Here is a 21,841-nt window from a genome sequence, read left to right as displayed (position 1 = left end):
TCGTTACTTAGATTTTCAAGTAGAGGAGTTAAGTGGGAAGAAGTAAACTCATGTTGATTCATTGAGGGATGACGATAAATGCAGTCAATTATTATGTTTGATTCACAAGATTTCAACAAAAATAAACTCTAAATATTTAGATGAGTAAATCATAAGATCATTGTGAACTACGTAGTTTAAATTTGAGCGTAAATATAAAAGTGCTCCTCCTTTAGCCTCAGTAGGACAATGCTCAGTATTAAACCTGTTTATGTGTGTGTCAGTTATATTTGTATCGTTTATATATAAACTACATTCTATTTGACCTATTGATTCTAGATTCTAGACCTATTGCTAAGGTAAAATTATTAAGAGAGCTGATAAGACTACAGAGTTCTTCAATGTGGAATGGTAGAGAAGCGATGTTAAGATAAATATATAGTTCTGAATTGGGAAGCATAGTTTTATTGAGATCAATAACGTCATAGTATTTGCAATTAACAGAACTGAGAAATTTATTTAGATCTTTAAAGATCTTTTTATGGTTACTTGGAGTCTCAAAAGAGTTTAATGAACTAGTAAGTATATCTTGCATAATAGTGTTGACTTAAGCTCCAAGTTGGAAATCGAGCTGAAGGCCATACTCTTAGATAAACAACTATGACAATAAAAATCTAACGAGTCATTTAAAAGAAGATTATAAGAGTACGCATCAATATGGGTGCACTTTGCATGGACCCATGAGTTACACAGATCACATTGGATGGCTCTTTGATTATCAGTTATAATTTTATGACAAGTGTTGCAGAGAGATTTAAATGCCATAATCTTTAGAAAAAATATTTTTATGTACATGCAATATTAACTAATTAAAGTGACTAAAATGTAAAATAGAGATTTAAAAAATAAATCCAAAGTAAAAGACTAAATTTAATAATTTAAAGTTTGGGTAACCGTTAGCGTGAGTAATCGAAAATAATTTTCAAAACAATATAAAAAAATAAGAACAATGATAGAAAAAAGGATTCACATTAAAGGTAATTATAAGGTAACTTTTATAAAATTAAACAATCAAAATAAATTAAAATTTGACAAACCACGAACTAATATTAAAAGTAACTATGACAACAATAAATATCGAATATAAAAAAACTAATAATACTACAATAATATCTAAACTAATAATAATATAGACTAATAATATACTATATTAATATAATAATATACTATATTAATAATATAAACTAATAATAATATAACTACTGTTAACTGTTACCAATAATAATATTATCAACAAAGATACTAGAACCATAACAAATAAAAATAAGTCAATAATAAATAAGTTTATAAAAATATAATATTAAAAATAAATGTAATATATTAAATAGCTAGGTATCAAACGAGGACTAATAATAAATACAATTAACTATAAATAAATAATATATTGTGAGAAAACAAATAATAATATAATGACTGAAAAATAATAACTAATGAATTATAATCATGATTACAAGTTATATCGTAAAGAAAAAAGAAAATTATTTAAAACAAAAAATAAAGAAATAATAAAAAATAAAAATAAAAATCTTCTAACTCTACTTTTTCTTCTTTCTTTTTTAATTGATTATTAAATTCTTATCTTTTTTTTCTTTTTATTTGTTAACTTTACTTTTCGTTCTTTTGTTTACCTTTTTTTTTTCTTCTTTTTTTTATTAAGGTTATAAAGTGTTCTTTTTTTTTTAAAAAAAAAAAAAAAAATTCGAAGTTTTTTTTTATTTTTGATATATATATTTTATTTTATTTTATGAATGCTTTTTGGTGTGTGTGTATGCTTCAAGTTAATTTATATGATCGTTGAAAAGTTATTTGTGCTTATAAAATAAATAATTAATATTTTTATATATAGTTTATTTTTTTCAATATTCTTTATATTTATTATATTTATATATTTTATATATAGTATATTTATTTTCAATAACTTGAACATTTTATTTTTGTTACACTTGTGCTTTTTTTATGTATAATCTAACTATTTTTTTTAATTAATTTTTATACTTTTTTATTTAAACTCGATAAATTGCCGTTATATAAGAGATTTATAAATAAAAAATTCAAAAATATTCAATCCTTCTTCCGCTCCTCGAGTCTCTCAGTTTAGGTTAACTGAACAATTCAAACTTTTAATGAGTCCAATTTTAATTCTATTACCCAGTGGGCACGGGACGTAAAAACGATTTCGACGTTTTAGATGTCTTTTTAAGGTTCCCTGCCCACTGGGTAATAGAGGGGCTGAATAAGCATCATAATAGGCACCAAAAATAACCCTCAAAGCAATTTTTCGAATTATGTCAAGCTTAATCAATTGAGCTGCTGATGGAAAAAATATAAAATTTCTATAATAAAAGTTTTATGTTATATATCCGTAACGCAACAAGTATACAACAACAAGTATACAACAACAAGTATACAACAACAAGTATACAACAACAAGTATACAACAACAAGTATACAACAACAAGTATACAACAACAAGTATATAACAACAAGTATACAACAACAAGTATACAACAACAAGTATACAACAACAAGTATACAACAACAAATATACAACAACAAGTATACAATAACAAGTATACAACAACAAGTATACAACAACAAGTTTAGGCTTAATTAAAAAATTCTTCATAATTTTTTAGAAAGTTATTTTTTTTACTGTTTAACTGACTAATATAATACGCCTACAAATATATACATATCTAAGCTTTGAGTTATTAGGTAAAAAAAATACGATGCAAATAAAAGGAAGCATTGGGATTTCTGCATTTTTCTACAAACAGTTGTACGGAAATAAATCTCAGTGACTGTGACGTAGTTGTTAAAGTGTTGACTTTGGAATCAAAGGATCCGTTTGTTTAATGCCCACTCTGGTGGTTTTGTATAAATTAATTACAATAGCTATAATTAATTCATACAAAAGCAAACTTAAAAGAAGAAAAAAAACATGTAAAATGGTGCACTAATGGAGAAAAAGTTTTATTTAAAAAAATATTAATTATAATATAAATTGGCATACATAGCATAGATGAAACTAGTACACGTAAAAAATACCCAGTGAGCACTATAAAAAAGTCTTGAATAATACCCAGTAGGACTTAAAAAAGACGTCTTTTAAACGTTCAAAAGACGTTTAAAAGACGTTTAAAAGACGTCTTTTTTACGTCTCGTGCCCACTGGGTATGCAATAGTTTGCTTTGTGCTTGTAAGCTTTACTATCCTAAAATCCAGAAATTCTAACAGATGCATTAAACATTTCTTTATTTTTCATTACTCATTTCTTTGATTTTTGAATTACTCATGTAATTGAAAAGTTTTCTATTTTATAAATTGTCAAAAAAAATTATTGTTAAAAACTTTTCCTTTAAAAATGGTTTCTAGTATTATTATAGAGTTATAGTAGCTTTTTTATATAATTTGTTAACTTATAATTTTTTTATAGTTAACGTTTGGTTCAAAAGAAAGTAAAACTAGTTATCTATTTAAAACTAAATATGTAAAATTTATAAATGTGAGTAATAAACAGGGTTGTGGAGTCGGAACATTTTTAGCGGAGTAGGAGCTGGTAAACAAAATCGCGACTCCGACTCCAATAGTAAAACTCCTCGTTATTGCACGTGCGTGTACAAAATATTCAATTAACCTTATATTTATATTAAACATGGCAGAGTTGAAAATAAAATAGCATAACAATTTTTAAATGGCTGGCAGTTTTTCAATTTTGAAACTTTGAGAATATAATAAATAAAATGTGTTGTTAATTATTAATAAAAATTATTGGCTAAATTTTTAAGCATTTAAAGACTTATAATTTATAAAGATTTATACAAAATAAAAGTTGATGGTTTTCATTAGTTTGAATACATTCAAAGATATTTTGTTTTTAATTAAAAAAAATAAAAATCCTAAAATTTAATTTCAAAATTAAGCAAAATTTAAATAACTTTTTTCTTTGTACTTATATCTTCTTATTATATGAAAAATATAAATTAAAAAAAATCTTTTTATAAATAAATATTAGTAAGCACTAGATAATCGGTATCATGCAACTCGATTTCAGGAGGGATTGTCGATATCATCAGTGTTTATTCAATGCCACACGATACAAAATTATAAAAAGTTTCGTATGGTATCAACTGGTTGCATAAACTAGTTTGGTATTGATAAGAAAAAAAATATAATAAAAAAAAATAATAATATAATAAAAAATATAAGAAAAAAAAATATATTAAAAAAAATCCTTTCCAAACTAAATTTTCTGTTGAACACAAAATGTTTAATATTGAACACAGAATGTTTAATGTTGAACACAGAATGTTTAATGTTGAACACAGAATGTTTAATGTTGAACACAGAATGTTTAATGTTGAACACATAATAAAAGGCGAAAATTACTTTACTTGGCAAGATTAACTTAGAACAACAATACCAGGTAAGAAATTAAATTAGCATTAATAGACAAGTATGATTTCATAGGGTCTTCAAAATCTTTGAAATTTTAAGTATATGAGCTAATTATATATCTCAGTATTTACATAATTTACTATTTTTATTATTTATTATTTAATTTATTATTTCAATTTATACTTTATTATTTCAAAATACTAATCGTTTATAATCATAAAATTCTCGTGAAGAACAAAGCTGTGATACCGAATGATATTATTGTACCGACAAAATTTAATACCAATATAATCAATACCTTCGATACTAATTTCACATGATCTCGATATAAATACTGCAAGGTATTGTATTGATATCAGATAATATCCGAGATATGATACCGATTATTTTGATATTGAACTATAGATATATTGAAACATATCGCTTAGTCAATTTTTTGTTTATTTAGATTTCTGTGACAGCTTTTTACCTGAGACAACTTCTTAATAGCGAAAATTTGACAGAACTTAAATAAGAATGCTTAACTTTAAAGATATAGCACAAATTACCGTGGAAGCAATACAAGAAACAAGTGAAGCTACTAATAGTATGTTTTAATATAAATTTTTTTCTTCTTTTTTTGTTACCAAATACATTTCTTTAATAAGTTGGATAACCGATCCTTAAAACCCTAGTTGTTTGATACTTCCTTCTAAAAATAATATGCTACAACACACAAGTTTTTTTTAAAACTTAAATTAGTAATACTAAATATAAATTAAAGCAAATATATATATATGTGTGTGTGTGTGTATGTATGTATGAAATTTTTTTTACTGAATTCTCCTAGGAATTGTATAAGGAAAATTAATATATTATTAGGAAAAATAATATTTTGAAATCTTCTCAGGCTCTGACAAGAGCCTAAAATTGGCCCGGGTATTCTAAAAACGTCGTACTTCTACTTTCCACAACGCGTTGCTACTGCAAGTTATAATTGGAAAGCGCTTTTTGATGTTTAAGGTAAATTTTTGCCGCTTGTGTCACAAAACGCTTTTCTACAGGTTTCTTGAATTTATTGTTTATTACTTAAGAACTAAATGTGTTGTTTAAAAAGTTTCATCTCAATTCGGGTTTGTTAATTGATGACATTTTTCATGAGGCGATCAAGTCTTATACCTAGGCCCATATAGTTTGCTTGTACTTAGGGCCATATGTGAATAAAGAATTCGTTTGGTAACAAAGTAGATTTTTGAATTTTAATTGGTGCAGAGTTTTTTCCATTTTCTCGCGGTTGTTTTAGGATTGCCATTTAACGTGTAGATTTATTTGTCAATTTTGCCCAGAGCTAATAGTCAATTTTGCTATTTGTTTAAGTGTTGGAATCAAGTAACACAGGTTAAATTTGTTGAGAACAATTTAAGATTAGATATATTTTCAATCAAATTTATGTATCTATCTTTGTTATCAATTTATTATTAATTTTAAAACAAATTTTCAGAGAGCGGCCCTATGTAAAGCTGCTAGTAGCCCTAGGTACAACTAAAAAAAAGGTTATTGCATTTAGAACTAATAATTTTCAAACACTTCTACATGACAAACTTTTATAATTTAAGTTGTTATACCAATATTAATACAAAGTAATTAGTATAGAGATATGATTACATTAGCTTCACCATTTTTAGACAAGTCTGGGGCCTTGAATTTTGGCATTAAAAAATCCGGCTTTAGGTACACGAACTTCTTCTGCATGTAAATATATATACGCAAAAATCTGTTTCAAAATTATAATTATACTTTGATTTTAATGACTTTTAAAAAAGCTAACTACTCACTGTTATTTTATCGATTAAGTTGGTAACCCTAACCCTGACTAAGTTCATAACTCTATTTAGTTAGTACCCCATTTACAGATGCGCTTTAAACAGATTGGTCACACTTAGTTAAACTTAATTCAAGAATTCAAGTTTCTAAATAATACGTTTTATTTCAGATTTTTTACAGCGCCCCTCTAAATTGTAGAAATTGGTGCAACAAACTCATACCAATTCAATATACGTCACAATATCGATAAACTCATTGATGAAACAATTCAATATACGTCACAATATCGATAAACTCATTGATGAAACAATTCAATATACGTCACAATATCGATAAACTCATTGATGAAACAAAAAATTAATTAAAAAAGTTTTACCTAATTAAACACACGCAAATCCTCAAAACTCTGTCACATGCAATAACTCTGACAGCTCTTTATTCAAAACCAATACATTTGTTCAGAAATACTTAAGTATATTTTGTGATGCTATTGAAAATCTCTATCTTCGTAATTAATATTACACACCCTGTAAATTTTGGGTCATAATACCGGAAACACTTTTAGCAAAACCTTTTGAACCGTAGAAAGTACGTGTTAAGCCAATCTTAAAATGCCTAATTTTAAAATCTAGAATTAAAATCTTGAAGAGATATTCACTTTATAAGTGAATATCTCTTCAAGATTTTAAGTTCTAGGTAAACATTTTTCTAAATAAGTATTTTATATAAAAAATTATCCATGTTACAAAAATTTATTTCAAATAAAATAACAGATTCAAAAATTTTATTCTTTAAACATAAAATAAAATGTTAATATTCTACACTTCATACCAGCCAATTAGAAAGAATTTTTAATATTCATATTGATTTACAAACATTTTGTAACAAAAACTTGAAACTTTTTGACTGTTGTAATCCAAAATACAGTTCAAAAGTTTGGGGTAATCTGGGTGAGAGCTATCACGCATATATCTTTCCCAATGGGTTTTGAAGTAAGAGTGCATTGTCTTAGTTGCCTATTCACTGAAAAGCCTAAGTGCCGTATGGTTCTTTTTTTCTCATGAATTGTGGCATATGGAAAAAGATTGCATGAGCTTTTGGTGTAACTGAAATTTGCAACTTCAGGTAACTTGTCCTGAATTTTTCAATTTTCAATTCATATTCCAGATCCAAGACACACCCAAAGCAAGCAGAAACAACATCCTTAAACAATGCCAAACAAATGCACAAATCCAATGCTTGTTTTGCATTCTCAGACTCATCTAAATTTCTCAATCCATCTACTTTACTCAACAGCTTCATGCAGTCATTGCCATTGTAGTGCCCCCCATGGTTAGGCAAAAGAGGAATATAAATTGAAGCAAGCCAATCAACTGTCTTTTGCAAGATTTTTTACAATAAGATTGACAACACCAATGAGGAAATGCAATTCCTTTGGTCGAACCACTTTCAAAACACTTGTTTGGTCTTCAAAAGAAAAGAGTGGAAGATTCACAGGATTTTAGAATGATTTGGCACTCTTTGTGTTTCCTTCGATGTTGAGGAAGTCCTGAAAATGTTTTCTAATTTTTCCAAAGGCTCTCATCTCACCACACTCATAGAGTTTTGTTAACTCAACTTCACACCAACAACTTAGGGTGCTTTGCTGGCATGTGATTGAATTCCACACGTGATATTTGCCAGTTTGAGATCACATGAGACAATCAAAGGGCTTAGTGAGCAAGATTTTTCTATTTGGATAAGATCAAAAAAAAATTTCACATTTTTATATGTTTCTGGAGTATTTTGTGCAATTGCCGCAATTAATTGCTTTTTAACACCAGTACTTTTGATGCCTTTTTGAGAACACAACTTAACAGACTTTTGAATTGGACTGCGAGGCTCAGATTCATCTAGCTTTGTGTCAAGCAAGATCAAACTCACTTTTAAAAATGAGCCACTGCCATCTATTCCAAGCTTAAGAATGGATCCCTGTTCAAGGCATTTTAAGATGTCAACGACTTCTTTAGTTGATGGCAATAAACAACATAACACTTGTCAGTTTCAGAAAACTTGATGGTGCTTACTGTAAAATTTTCCTATAGTCTGCAAGCTTTAATTAAAAACTTGTCCCAGCCAGTCGAGTAAAGCTAATTTGATCGAAAGCAGAATCAAGTTTCTTCATGTCTGTGTTTGAAAGTCATGTATTTTGTCAAATGGTAACCATTTCTGGAGTGCTTAAAGGTGTTTGAAAGAGTTTTTTCACATCCAATCTTGGGCCATGTAGTTGAATAATTTTTATTGTTCTTCTTGGTGATGAATCTATAAAGGAAATCACTGACGACGCCATCTGCTCAGCTCCATTAGGATCTGCCATTGCTAATGTTCTGAGGTTTTGATGACAAGTTCCTTAAGTAAAATGATGACGTAGATCGCGGGCAACTAATGAAAGGTAACTTGTACAACGATTCTCTGTTGTTTTTGCTTGATGATTGCTTGCTTCTTCTTGTTTTTTCTTTTGCAACTTTTCTTTGTCTTTTGTTTTTGCAATTTGGCAAATTAAGCAGTTACAAGTACTTGTTTGTCAAGTTAAAGTTGTAACTTGAATAGATTCAAAATTGAAAATTGATTCTTTGTCAACTGATTGATTTGTCGTGAAACAACAAGCCATGCAAATTCCTATTGGAACTCTTTCAATGTAAAAGTTGATATTTTTTGAAAAAGCTTCCAAAATTTTTTTCCTGTAAACTCTGTCAGTTCGCGGTCAGCTTTTTTCATACAAATAAAGCAGACAAATTTCCTGCACTCATTGTGACCTTTTGCAAAAGTGGGCATTTTTGAAATTTTGTTTTCCGTTTTACAGTTTCCGATTTTTGTTTATAGTTTATGGACGAGTAAAAGCTAGAGATGTGTTAAGTCAAGAAATGAGCTCAATAAATTAAGAGTGAATTTTAATCTTTAAAACATATTCTATTTATTTAGGTTCCTTTTTACAATCACTTAAAGATGAAAAATATAATATTTTTTAGAAAAATTTAAAAATAATGGTCCCCACGGGACCACAAAATTAGTTTAAGTCATCAAACTCTAATATCTTTTTTAAATTTTAACCCACGATTTTAATTTTACCATATTTTTGCATCAAAAATATCAAGAACTATCAGTCAAAAGGATTTTGATGGAATGTATTGTTGGTATTATGACCCCAAATTTTTTAAGGGTGTGATTAATGGTACATCTCCCACTTAACATTTTAAATAGTCTAATACTTCAAAGACAAAATGAAATTAAAATTGTAAAATTCATTATTATGGTATGCAATTTTAAATAATTATTTATAAATAAATAAAAAATCAATAAACAAATTACTAAATATCACCAATAAAAGCACTCAAGAAAATTATTAACTTTAAATTTATAAGGTAAACTTACAAAGTACTACTACGGCGATCAATGCGTCCCTATCTCCCCTATGTATGTATGTATATATGTATGTATGTATGTATGTATGTATGTATGTATGTATGTATGTATGTATGTATGTATGTATGTATGTATGTATGTATGTATGTATGTATGTATTTATGTATGTATGTATGTATGTATGTATGTATGTATGTATGTATGTATGTATGTATGTATGTATGTATGTATGTATGTATGTATGTATGTATGTATGTATGTATGTATGTATGTATGTATGTATGTATGTATGTATGTATGTAACCTTAGGATGTGACACTCTACTTTCAATTACTTTCCGCTTAAAAGATAATTTACACAACTTTGCAGAACATTAACACAACTTAGCAGAACATTTACACAACACGGTATAAGTCTTTACTTTATTTTTTTATTATCAGAATATTATTCTGATATTCTCAACTAAATGAAAAATAAAGTTGATATAAATCCTAAATAAATAAAAACAAGGTATAAATTAATTTCAAAGAAGCTTTACTAAGGAGTTTAATTTGAGAGCCATTTTTACATTTAACCTCAAGTGGAGCTTTTTTTCTGTTACATCTAGCCTCAAGTGGATTTAAGCAGTTATCTATAAACCTTTACAAATTTTTGATATGCTAAACAATGAAATTCACTTTCATTGATGAAAATATGGCTCTCAATTCTATAAAGTGTTTAGAAAACCGCACTTTGAGTATACAGTCTGTATGGGCTGTTTTAAATAAGAATTTAAAAACTGGTACTGCCGTGATTGAACCTGATCAACGAAAGGCAAAAACATGGGCTTCCAGTTTAAGATACCTCAATACAGCAAAAGACTAAAATAATTAAATTTACCTTCACTTCAGTTCAGTTTCGATGCATACGTTGTCATCTAATCCAAATCTTTAAACTAATATCTATTAAACATGCATCTATTAAAACTTATTAACTTCTTGATACGTGGTCACCATTTTAAAATAAATCGTGAGTATGTTCTTAACTGCTCCCCAAGACACAATTAGTTATTTAATAGATTGTCAAATTTCTTAAACGAACTACCAGGGCAAGTAAATTTCTGCTCTACTGAACTTTCTTTTAAATGAATGATCAGAGTCAACCTAAAGTGCAAAAAAAAGTAATTTTAAGAATAATTTATGCTTTTTAAAATAATTCTTTAATTTGTCATTTCGATTCTTAACTTGTGTCATTTGTATTTTATTTTCAGCAAGGTTTAATATGTATATTTAGGTGCAATATGTAATATTTTACATGTGCGTATTTTGCCGTCTAAAAAAACTAATTTAAATGCATTGTATGTATTATTATGTATTATTAAATGCATTGTATGTATTACAACCAATTTTATTTATATATAAGTATTGTACATTTGTATATATTTGTATATATAAGAACAAAGCATTTAAATTATCATAGTAAAATAAAACATCTTTCTTTTTTATTAATAAACCAATAAGGGGAGAGCAGAACGCTCAAAAATGCGGGAAAAAATGTTAAAACCACATCACACTTAACTTTTTTTAAATGATGTTTAAGCCGATTTTCAATCACTAAAATAAAACTTTTGTTTTTCATATAGAAGATGAAAAAAATATGCAAACTATACAAGATTTACGAAATAAAAAGATAAGAGAACATATATCGTACATGATTGACAACTCTTCATTTCACGGACTATCTTACATATTTGATAAAAGACATTCTGTTCGTCGCACAATATGGTTTTTTATAACAATAACTGCATTTGCTTACGCCATGCAAAAAGTTTATGAAAGTACAATGAACTACTTTTCTTACCCGTTTTACACTGTTCGTATGAGAATGTATGTTAATCAGATAGATTTTCCAGCGATATCTTTTTGTAACTTAAACGATATAAAATTTAGTGCCATGAATGGTACAGTAGTTGATGATGCAGTCGTAACGCAAAATCATGAAGCAAATATAACCGGTGAAGAATATAGAAGCTATAATCAAGCAGCCAGACACGGATTAAATGAAATGTTAGTTGATTGTGACTTTGATGGAAAAAAATGCTCCCACAAAAATTTTACAGAGTTTAGTTGGATGCAGGGAGAAAGTTGTTTTACTTTTAATTCTGGAAAACTTCCTCACTCTCTGTTGAAAGTGAAGGGAGCAGGTATAAACAGAAGTTTAAAACTTACCATCAACGTTCAACACTACGATTACTATCGAGACAAAATGGATTCTGGAATTCGTTTGATTCTACACGGACAAGACGAAACGCCAGTTAAAATGAGTGGTTTAACAGTTCCACCTGGGTTTACCACATACATTCAAATAGAAAAAAAGACGGTAACAAAAAGTATTTTGTTTCTAAATTTTCTGCTTTTCATTTTGTATCATAATAATACTTTCTATTTTTTACCTTCAAACATTTATATTAAATTTCAATCGAACCATTTAAAACTAAAAAAAAAAGTTTAATTGTATAGAATAACAATAAATAGTTATCAATTTTCAGATCATAAACTTAGAAGCGCCATACAAAACAAAATGTGGTTCAGTAAAGTTAAAATATTTTGATAGTTACTCAATGCATACCTGCTGGCTTGAACAACTTACAGATTATGTTTACAAAACTTGTAATTGCAAAGACTATTTTATGCCAGGTTGGTCTTTTGTTATTTATTTCTATCTGATTTATTTTACTGTTTTCTATGTCTTAATATGTAAATCTTTTTGTGTGTGTGTTTTATTTTTTACTAATTTTATGTTTTGAAACCGTATACTTAATATTTTATTATTAATTCCCATATATTTTTGAGCCAATTAGTTTTAGTGCTTAAAGTTGACAGAAATATATAAAATTCATAATACATTAAATTTTTTCTGAGTTCAATTTTTGTAACCTTGTATTATTATGTCAATTTTTTTTTTTTTTTTTTTTTAAACATCTTTGCTTCCAACAAGGCTGCAAGCAGCCACTAAATAAAGTTGGAAGATACTGAAAGAGAAAAGATGAAGATTGTAGAGCAAGATAACGATTGACGGACGACTTAAAAGATTGCAAATTATATGAATCAGGAAAGCAAGATGAAGGAAGCGAATTCCAAAGAAGTGATGTTCGAGGAAAAAAACTAGAGGAATAAGCGTTTTTGGAGCACTTAGGAACAGTCACAGAAAAAGGATGACACTTAATTGAATGACGAGTAACACGAGAATGAATTTTAGTAGATGGCACAAGAGGCGCTAGCTCTTTAGAGCAGTGCCCATTGTAGTATTTGTAGAAAAGAGAAAGAGAAGCAACATTACGACGATGTGATAATGGTTGGAGGTTGGCTGCAAGAGCAGGTCCAACTATGTTTACAATGCGTTTTTGGACCTTGTCTAAAAGAAAAAGGGCATCATTAGAAGATCCACCCACGATATGGCAACAGTATTCCATACAAGGCCGAATTTGAGATTCATAGAGATAGAGAATAAAATCCGAAGTAAGAAAGTGACGAGCTCGATAAAGAGATGCAACCTTAGCAGGTGCTAATTTTGCAACTGATTTGATATATGGTTTCCAAGAAAGATTGGAAGTAAGAGTTATTCTTAGAAGATGAAGAGTAAGTGACACATCGAGTACATCACCGTTCATAAATATAGGAAGATCTAAATTATTGCGATAACAATTGGCTGAAAAAAAATTTAGTTTTATCTGAATTAAAGTTCACCAGCCACTGTGAGCCCCATGCTGTAGCAGAAGTGAGATCCTTTTCAAGCTCAAATGCCCCCTCCAAGCAATCAGAGGGTGATGGTTTCTTATCACGACAAGAATAAATGGTAGTATCATCAGCAAACAATGCCACCTTAGATGTGAGAATATCTGGAAAATCGTTAATGTAAATCAAAAAGAGTATAGGGCCAAGGATAGAACCTTGAGGAATCCCTGAAGTTACAGAATAAGAAGAAGAGTGTCAATCGAGGACAACTTTTATGCTACGATTGGAAAGGAAGGAATCGATGATCTTAAAGATGTTGCCGGATACACCATAAGAAAAAAGCTTATGGAGAAGACCAGTATGCCAAACTTTATCAAAAGCTTTTGAAATGTCAAGAGCGATGGCCTTAACCTCTACAACTTCATCCAATGCACGATAAAACCTGTCAGTTATTACTGTTAGCAAATCAGCTAAACGAGAAGATCGAAACTGTTAGCAAAACAGCTGTAGAACGAGAAGATCGAAATCCATATTGATGGTCAGAAAGTAAGTTATTAGATTCAAGATGAGAAATTAAGTGTTTGTTAATTAAAGATTCAAAAACCTTGCTTAAGATAGGAAGAAGACTTACGGGACGGTAGTTAGACGAATCAAATCGCTCTCCAGAATTTTTGAAGATAGGGATAACAGATGCCGCCTTCCAGCAGGCTGGAAAACAAGACTCTGATAAGCACTTGTTGAATAGTTTTGAGAGCATTGACGACAGCTCCGGAGAACACTTCTGCAAGACAATAACAGGTATGTTGGTATGTTAGGTATGTTGTCTAGGCCACAAGCTGTAGAAGAGTCTAGGCAGGAAATCACTTAAGATATAGATGCTGGAGTGTTATGAATGTCAAGCAATGGATCAACCTGTTTGTTGGCAATATCAGGTAGAACGCAACTAGTGAAATCAAGAGATGATATTGATGAAAAGTTTTTAGCAAATAATTCAGCTTTGTCTTTAGGTGAGGTGACGAAGTCTGAACCATACAAGAGAGGTGGAATTATAGATTTGCCCTTATTATTGATATTGTTAAGGATTCTCTAGAAGTCACGAGAGCCTAATTTTTGAGAGGAGATACAAGATTTCATGACCTGAGAATAGCGGGTTTTGGCGTTAGACAAAACCTTTTTACAGTTGTTTATAGCAGTAATAAACAGACGTCTGTTTTCTGGAGAATTGTTTTGCTGATAAATATGGAAGCAACGGTTTTGATTGGCAATCGCAGCAGCACAGTGTGAGGAAAACCATTGAGGAGAGTGAGGCTTGACCTGGAATTGTCGAGAGGGAATAAAAGATTCCATTCCAGCCTGAATCCACGAAGTTATGTTAGAAGCACATTTGTCGACAGGAAGACGAAAGATTTCTACCCAAGGGCCATCACGAAGAAAATCACGGAAAGAATCCCAGTCAGCTTTACTGTAGTTGTAAGAGGTTCGATAATAGGGGGATTCAGGTGATGAAGAAGAATGAGATATTAGTTTTAGAGAGATCAAACTGTGATCAGAAGCACCTAAGGGTGAATGTGGAGAAAGTGAGGACTAACTAGGATCAGAAACAAGACATAAGTCGAGTAGAGAAGGTAGATGATTTGGGTTGTCAGGAAAGCGATTTGGAAAGTTGACTATTTGAGTTAGGGATTGAGAAAGGAAAAAGTTGTGGGATTTAATGCCTGCAGAGTCATTGACTCTAGAGCCAAGCCATTCAGAGTGGTGAGCAGTAAAGTCACCGACAACAACTATATTAGCTGATAGATAAAGAGAGAGGGCTTGGTCAATATGATCAGAAATAACGTCAAAAAGAGTGCAGTCTTGAGATGAAGGAGAGCGATATAGAACAAAGAGAAAGGCAATAGAGTGAAGTGGTGCTAAACGAAAGCACATGAAAGAATAGTCTGTGCATTCAAACCTAGTTTCACGACAAATGGGTGAATTCTTATGAATGTAAATGTCGAGGCCAAGCATGTGACCATTGGAGTCTTTACGAATTAGAGGAAGATAACCATCAACACTAAGACCACAAGATGAGACAGCCGAACTCAAATTAGTCTCACAAAGAGCAAGTAGGTCTGGTAAACTTTGCAAGAGATAAGACTCAACAGAAGAGAAGTTACTTCGAAGACCACGAATATTAGTGAATTATAGGTTTAGAGAACTTGGTGATGATGATGGTTTTTTGTGTTTTGTAGTTTTTGGTACTTTATTTATTTTTAAATTAGATTGAAGAACTTGACTCAAAGCATAGATAGTACTCAGAACACCGTTTAATAGCCCAAGCAATTGCCTCATTACTACTAATAAACCCTAAGCCGTAACAAAGGGCTCCAAATGTGATTTTATGTCGAAACCGGAGCATATGATTGTGTAATCAGGAAAAAAAACTTTAATGATAAGATTACTAGAAAGATCATTTTAACTATCTTTCTAGTAATTATCTGGAATTAATTTATCTGGAACAACACGCGACCAAAAACGAAACCTTGTGATTCCATTCTGACTTCAGAAAAATCTAGAAATAAAGAAGAGTGTTGCCTATCAATGACAACTTATAAACTGCACTTAGAAAGGAATGATTTAATAATTTTATAAACTTTCAAAGAAACACCATAGTAAGCTTATGAATAAAAGCAGTATGACAGACTTATCGAAAGCTTTGATATAGAATGAGCAATATCTCTTGTCTCATCGCTTCCGTTTAATGCATAATAAAACATAATTTAATCCATAATAAAACATATTTTAATGCATAATAAAACATGATTTAATTCATAATAAAACATAATTTAATCCATAATAAAACATATTTTAATGCATAATAAAACATGATTTAATGCGTAGTAAAACATAATTTAATGCATAATAAAACATAATTTAATCCATAATAAAACATAATTTAATGCATAATAAAACATAATTTAATCCATAATAAAACATAATTTAATCCATAATAAATCATATTTTAATGCATAATAAAACATGATTTAATGCGTAGTAAAACATAATTTGATGCATAATAAAACATAATTTAATGCATAATAAAAATTTGTTTTAATGATTAATGAGTCAGCAGTAGAACAAGAGAATCAAATCTGATAAGTCGCTCAAGATGAGGAGTTTGTTATTTAAAGATTTAAAACTTATGCTAACAGCAATAAAAAGACTGAATGGTTAAAGGGCCTAGAAGTGAAGTTGTCTCTGTGTATCATAAAAAAATGTTTCTTTATTTACTTTAGCTTTCCGCACAAAAATATTATAAAACAAACAGTAAATTTATTATATTATAGTAAATTTGTTAATTCTACACGGTTCATCACAGCTTTGCAAACAAACAACAACATATATTTTTTCAATAAATTTTTGGTCAAGCTGAATTGTCACATCAAGTGTGGTGATGCTCATCCAGTACAAGAAGTCTTACCTTCTTTAACTTATGACAAAATACGGGGCAATAAGACTCCTTAATAGTACGTAACTCCTTAAAGTCTATAACATACCCTTATTCTACGCTTTGTGTGGAAAACTAAAGCTTGTTTGTCTAGTTTTGTTTTAAGTTTTTGTTTTATGCAAAAAGCTAAAATTTATTTGCCAGAGTTAGCCCAATATGTCAAATTACGCTGGTTTATACTTCCACTTAAGTTAAACTTACTCTCTAACAAAATAATTTTACCAAGTTTGTATTTAAAGAAGTAATGGTAACATAGTTTTGGAAAACTCTTTGGTCAAAAAAGTTGTACAACTTTACGCGACGTAAATAATCAAAAATCTATTTTAAATATGTTATAATAAATGCTTTAGTTCATTTTTATTTTGATAACCCTGATAATCCATGGACACGTTTACCCTGATAAATCTCTCTTAAATGGACACGTTAGGATTATCTATGAGCGTTTATTTTGACAATGAAAAAATTTCTTATTTTAAGGCTAGCAATATACTATTATAAATTTTTTTGAGATTAAGTAAAAAGATTATGATTTTATTTCACAAAAATAAAACAATTTGAGTTTTATTATAATTATCATTTTAAATTATTTATTTTTAATAATAAAATTTATTAAATATATGATGTAAATAAATTGCTTACATATAGTATTACCTCTATGGGTATAAATTTTTTAATGAATTAGATGAAAAAAAAATTCTTTATTAGATCAATGCTTATTCATTTGAAAAACTTGATTTGACATATTAGGCTATATTTCAAATCAAGTTTTTTTGTTTCAAGTTTTTTCAAGTATTTAAAATTTATATCCTTTGAATAACTTAATATTTTTGCTTTATTATTATGATATTTGTTTATTAGGATATAATGACTATATTGTTTAGTTTATAAGATTTTTAAAAATTTCAATTCAATACGTTTTAATCAAGAAAATATTGCGCTTTTTGGTTATTTATTTTTTTATATTTCTTTTGTTTTTTTAGCTGTAATAAATTGTGTGATTTTAATTGGTTCAAACTTTTTTTAAGAATCATAAAAATTTTAAATAAAAATTCAATTTTTTTGTTGTTGTTTCATTATTATTTTATTATTACTTTTATAAAGTTCTTTACAACTTTTTTTAAGGAGATATCCCCATATGTTCGTTTGATTTGCTGTATAACTGTGCTTGGCCCGAATGGGGTATGTTTATTTTTTGAGGTATTTTGGATAAATACTTATGTTTTTGGTGTGTTTAAATATGTTTTGCTAATCAGTTCATTTTTGTTCATAATTTGAAATATTATTAATTTTATTGCTATTTTATTAGTAAAAAATGCAAAAAATTAATTCATCATTAATGATGAATTAATTTTTATATTTTTTGCAACTACGAATTCGTTGTTTTATTATAAATATAATTAATATATAAATAGTTTATTTGATAAATAATAACATCAAAAACAACAAACAACAATAACAATGATAATAATAACAACAATAACAACAACAACAACAATATCATCTCCAACAACAACAACAACAACAACAACAAAAATAACAACAGCAGCAGGTGCAACAACAACAACAACAACAACAACAACAATAACAGCAACAGCAACAACAACAATAGCAACAACCAAAACAACAGCAGGTGAAACAATAACAACAACAACAGCAGCAACAACAAGAATAGCAGCAACAACAACAACAATAACAATAACGATAACAGCAACAACAACAACAGCAATAACAACAACAACAGCAGCAGCAGCAACAGCAACAACAGTAGCAACAACAATAACAATAATAACAACAACAACAACAACAACAACAACAACAACAGCAGCAGGTGCAACAACAACAACAGCAGCAACAACAACAATAGCAACAACAGCAGCAACAATAATAACAGCAGCAACAACAACAGCAGCAGCAACAACAACAACAACAACAACAAAAGCAGCAGCACCAACAACAACAACAACAGCAGCAGCAACAACAACAACAACAGCAACAACAACAACAGCAGCAGCACCAACAACAACAACAACAGCAACAACAGCAATAACAACAACAATAGCAGCAGCAGCAATAGCAACAACAACAACAGCAGCAAAAACAAAAATAGCAGCAACAACAACAGCAGCAGCAACAACAACAACAGTAACAACAACAATAACAATAACAACAACAACAACAACAGCAACAGCAGCAGGTGCAACAACAACAACAGCAGCAACAACAACAATAGCAGCAACAACAACAATAGCAGCAACAGCAACAACAGCAGCAACAATAACAACAGCAGCAACAACAACAACAACAGCAGCAGCACCAACAACAACAATAACAACAGCAGCAACAACAACAACAACAACAACAACAACAACAGCAACAACAGCAACAACAACAACAACAACAACAACAACAGCAACAATAAAAACAACAGAAATAATAACTATTGAAGTATTTTTTTTAAATAATAATAAAATTAATATATAAATGAAATTAATAATAACAATAAATCAAAATTTCTTTCAGAAACATTTGACAAACAAAAACTTTATCAATGTCCACTACCCTGTAAAATTGACTCGTATGAGGTAAGTCTCTCCCGAGCCTTATTTCCAACAGGTCTTTACGCTAGTAGTTTAGCAAATGATCTTCGAAAATATCAGCAAGTTCCCATCCCTCTAAAAAGTAAAACAGACGAGCTAATTTTTATGAGGTAAGAACTTTATCTCTAAATACTGGCTTACTTAAAAACTATTTTAAAACTGTTACAACTTAATAAAAGTTGAATGTAAAAAGTTTCAGCTTGAAATTAAACCTAATTTATTTATCTTTATCAATAAATTATTTTATTAAACTTAAATTAAACTTTTCCGTTATTTCATTGCTTTTGATATAAATGCAAAATTTAGGTAAAAGCTATATTTTACCTGGACTTGTCGGTTTTTTTATGAAACTGTCCAAACTTGTTCAACCTTTTATTAAACCATCTAGACTTGGCTAAAATTAAAATTTTGCTATTAGTATTGACGTTTATAATTGTTATAAAGTAAGCATGACGTTTATAATTGTTATAAAGTATGATAGCATAAAAAAAAAAAAGTTGTGCAGCAAAAAATGGTAATAAAAAAATATTTTTACTTTAAAATAATGCTTACGATGAATTTTTTTTTTCTTCTTCTTGTTTGCACTTGTTTGTTGTTATAGAATTTTATATAAGCAATAATAAAAAATAGAATTTTATAAATATACAATGGTAAGAACTATAACAAATATAAACAAGGTATCTGAAAAAAAAATTACAAAAAAACGTTAGAACCTTAAAAAACTAATATTTCCAAAATGTTGAAAGGTTTCAGAGTAAAAAATCTTTAAAGACGGATAGGAATAAGTTATTTTGTAAATTTCTAATACTTTTTAAATATACACATAACTTAAAACATTGAATACATTTAGCTTCTATATATTTAAAATTCTTACTTTAATAAAATAATGTTATGAGTGAGAGAAGCGATCCACAAAATTTATTATACGCATAGAACGTTTCTGACGGCGATAAAGCCATTGCAATTTTCTTTATTCTGTACTTCAACAGGCAATATTAAAATAACTTGAATAACTGTGTATCAGTGGCGGATAAAGACTTTTCGGGGCCCGGGCTATTTTTTTTGGAGGCCTTTTTTGTGTGCCACAGCGTAAAAAAAAAATTTCTTAAAAACTATTTCGGGGCCCCTAAAATTGCGAGGCCCGGGGCTATAACCCACTTTGTCCCCCTCCTCCTCAAATCAGCACCGCTGTGTATAAATGAATAATAAAGTTGGATTAAACTTTTTTTATTTAGGTAGATTCGCGCTTTATATAAAACTCCTATGTTTTTAGAAAAATTATTATTTATGTAATTAATATAATGGTTCCAAGTAATGCTTTCATCAAATTAAACACTTTAAAATTTAGTAAAAGAATCACTTTATTTCTATTTGATCAATTAAAAATTGAGGAAATTTCGATGGCAAAAACTGCTTTTTTGAAAGCAAATAGAATAAGGTTCATTTTGTTTAATTAGTATTCTAGGTTAATTTATTATTCTAGGTTAATTTAATATATAGGTTGTTTTAAAAAGTTCAAATATATGTAATAGAGAGGAATAAGTTAGTATCAACTGCAAACATAATTCTCGTTAGTTTTGAGGCTTTATTCAAATCATTTATATAAATAAGGAAAAAGTCCAAGATTTGAATCTTGTGAAACTGCGCAGGTTGTATTACGAGAAGTGGTTCGAAAACCGTTATTAGTTGGAACAAATTGTTTTCAATATAATAAGTGACCTTTAAGCCTTTTTAAAACTTTGTTGTTTATTCCATAGTATTCAAACTTATAAATTAAAATGTGGTAATCAATCATATCAAAAGCTTTTGATAAGTCAATAAAGTGCAGACAGAACAGAAATTGCAGACAATAAAGTGCAGACAGAACAGAAATTGGGGGCAATAGTTATTGATGACAGAATTGTCCTCATCTTTAAAATAGGAGTAATTTTGGCCACTTTTAATTGTTTAGGAAATACTCCTTGATTAATAGATGCTCTAAAAATTTTAAAAAAGACTTTTAACTGTTTGAAGCAATCTATGGTTACATCTCAATTTTTTTGATTTTCTGCTATTGCTTTATTTTTTATAAACTTTTGAAGAATTTTTCAAACTCTTCAAACGTTAATTCCAACAATAATTCATCTGAAAAACTGTATCCATGGCTACTAAAAAAGTCTGTTAATAAAGATTTAGTGTAAGTTATTCTTTTTTAGAAAGTGTTCGACTTATTTATCAGCGAAATATTTGTTAAATTTTTGAGCTAAAGCTCTTGATTTATATAAACATATGTTGACGGTTATTATCTGTGGCAGAAAACCGGAGTTTACTTTTGGATAATGGAGTTACTATTGCTAATTTAAGTGCATGCGGAAAAATTCCATAATTTAATGAGAGCGATTAGTTAACCATATAAGCACACA

General features: G+C 29.0%; 2 protein-coding genes across 6 annotated transcripts in view; one reads left to right on the top strand and one right to left on the bottom strand.

Annotated features, from left to right (window-relative positions):
* Window positions 1-19,516, bottom strand: part of LOC136087334 (uncharacterized) — a 42,235-nt gene extending 22,719 nt beyond the window's left edge. For both annotated transcript variants that reach the window (XR_010641730.1, XM_065809801.1), the window contains exons 1-2: window positions 19,402-19,516; window positions 10,522-10,784 (exon numbers count right to left, since the gene is read on the bottom strand). The gene's annotated coding sequence lies outside the window, so the exon portion shown is untranslated. The remainder of the gene's footprint in view (window positions 1-10,521; window positions 10,785-19,401) is intronic.
* LOC100197902 (acid-sensing ion channel 1-like) overlaps window positions 1-21,841 on the top strand; it is a 72,736-nt gene that overhangs the window by 41,283 nt on the left and 9,612 nt on the right. For all 4 annotated transcript variants that reach the window (XM_065809798.1, XM_065809796.1, XM_065809795.1 and 1 more), the window contains 5 exons: window positions 4,886-5,023; window positions 11,264-12,000; window positions 12,170-12,317; window positions 17,965-18,021; window positions 19,363-19,549. In XM_065809798.1, coding sequence (XP_065665870.1) covers window positions 4,954-5,023; window positions 11,264-12,000; window positions 12,170-12,317; window positions 17,965-18,021; window positions 19,363-19,549 — 1,199 coding nt within the window. In that variant the 5' untranslated portion in view covers window positions 4,886-4,953. The remainder of the gene's footprint in view (window positions 1-4,885; window positions 5,024-11,263; window positions 12,001-12,169; window positions 12,318-17,964; window positions 18,022-19,362; window positions 19,550-21,841) is intronic.

Source organism: Hydra vulgaris, chromosome 11, assembly GCF_038396675.1.
Source record: "Hydra vulgaris chromosome 11, alternate assembly HydraT2T_AEP".
Lineage (NCBI taxonomy): Eukaryota > Metazoa > Cnidaria > Hydrozoa > Anthoathecata > Hydridae > Hydra > Hydra vulgaris.
Note: the sequence above shows the minus strand (reverse complement) of the source record. Positions and strands in the feature narration are given on the sequence as shown.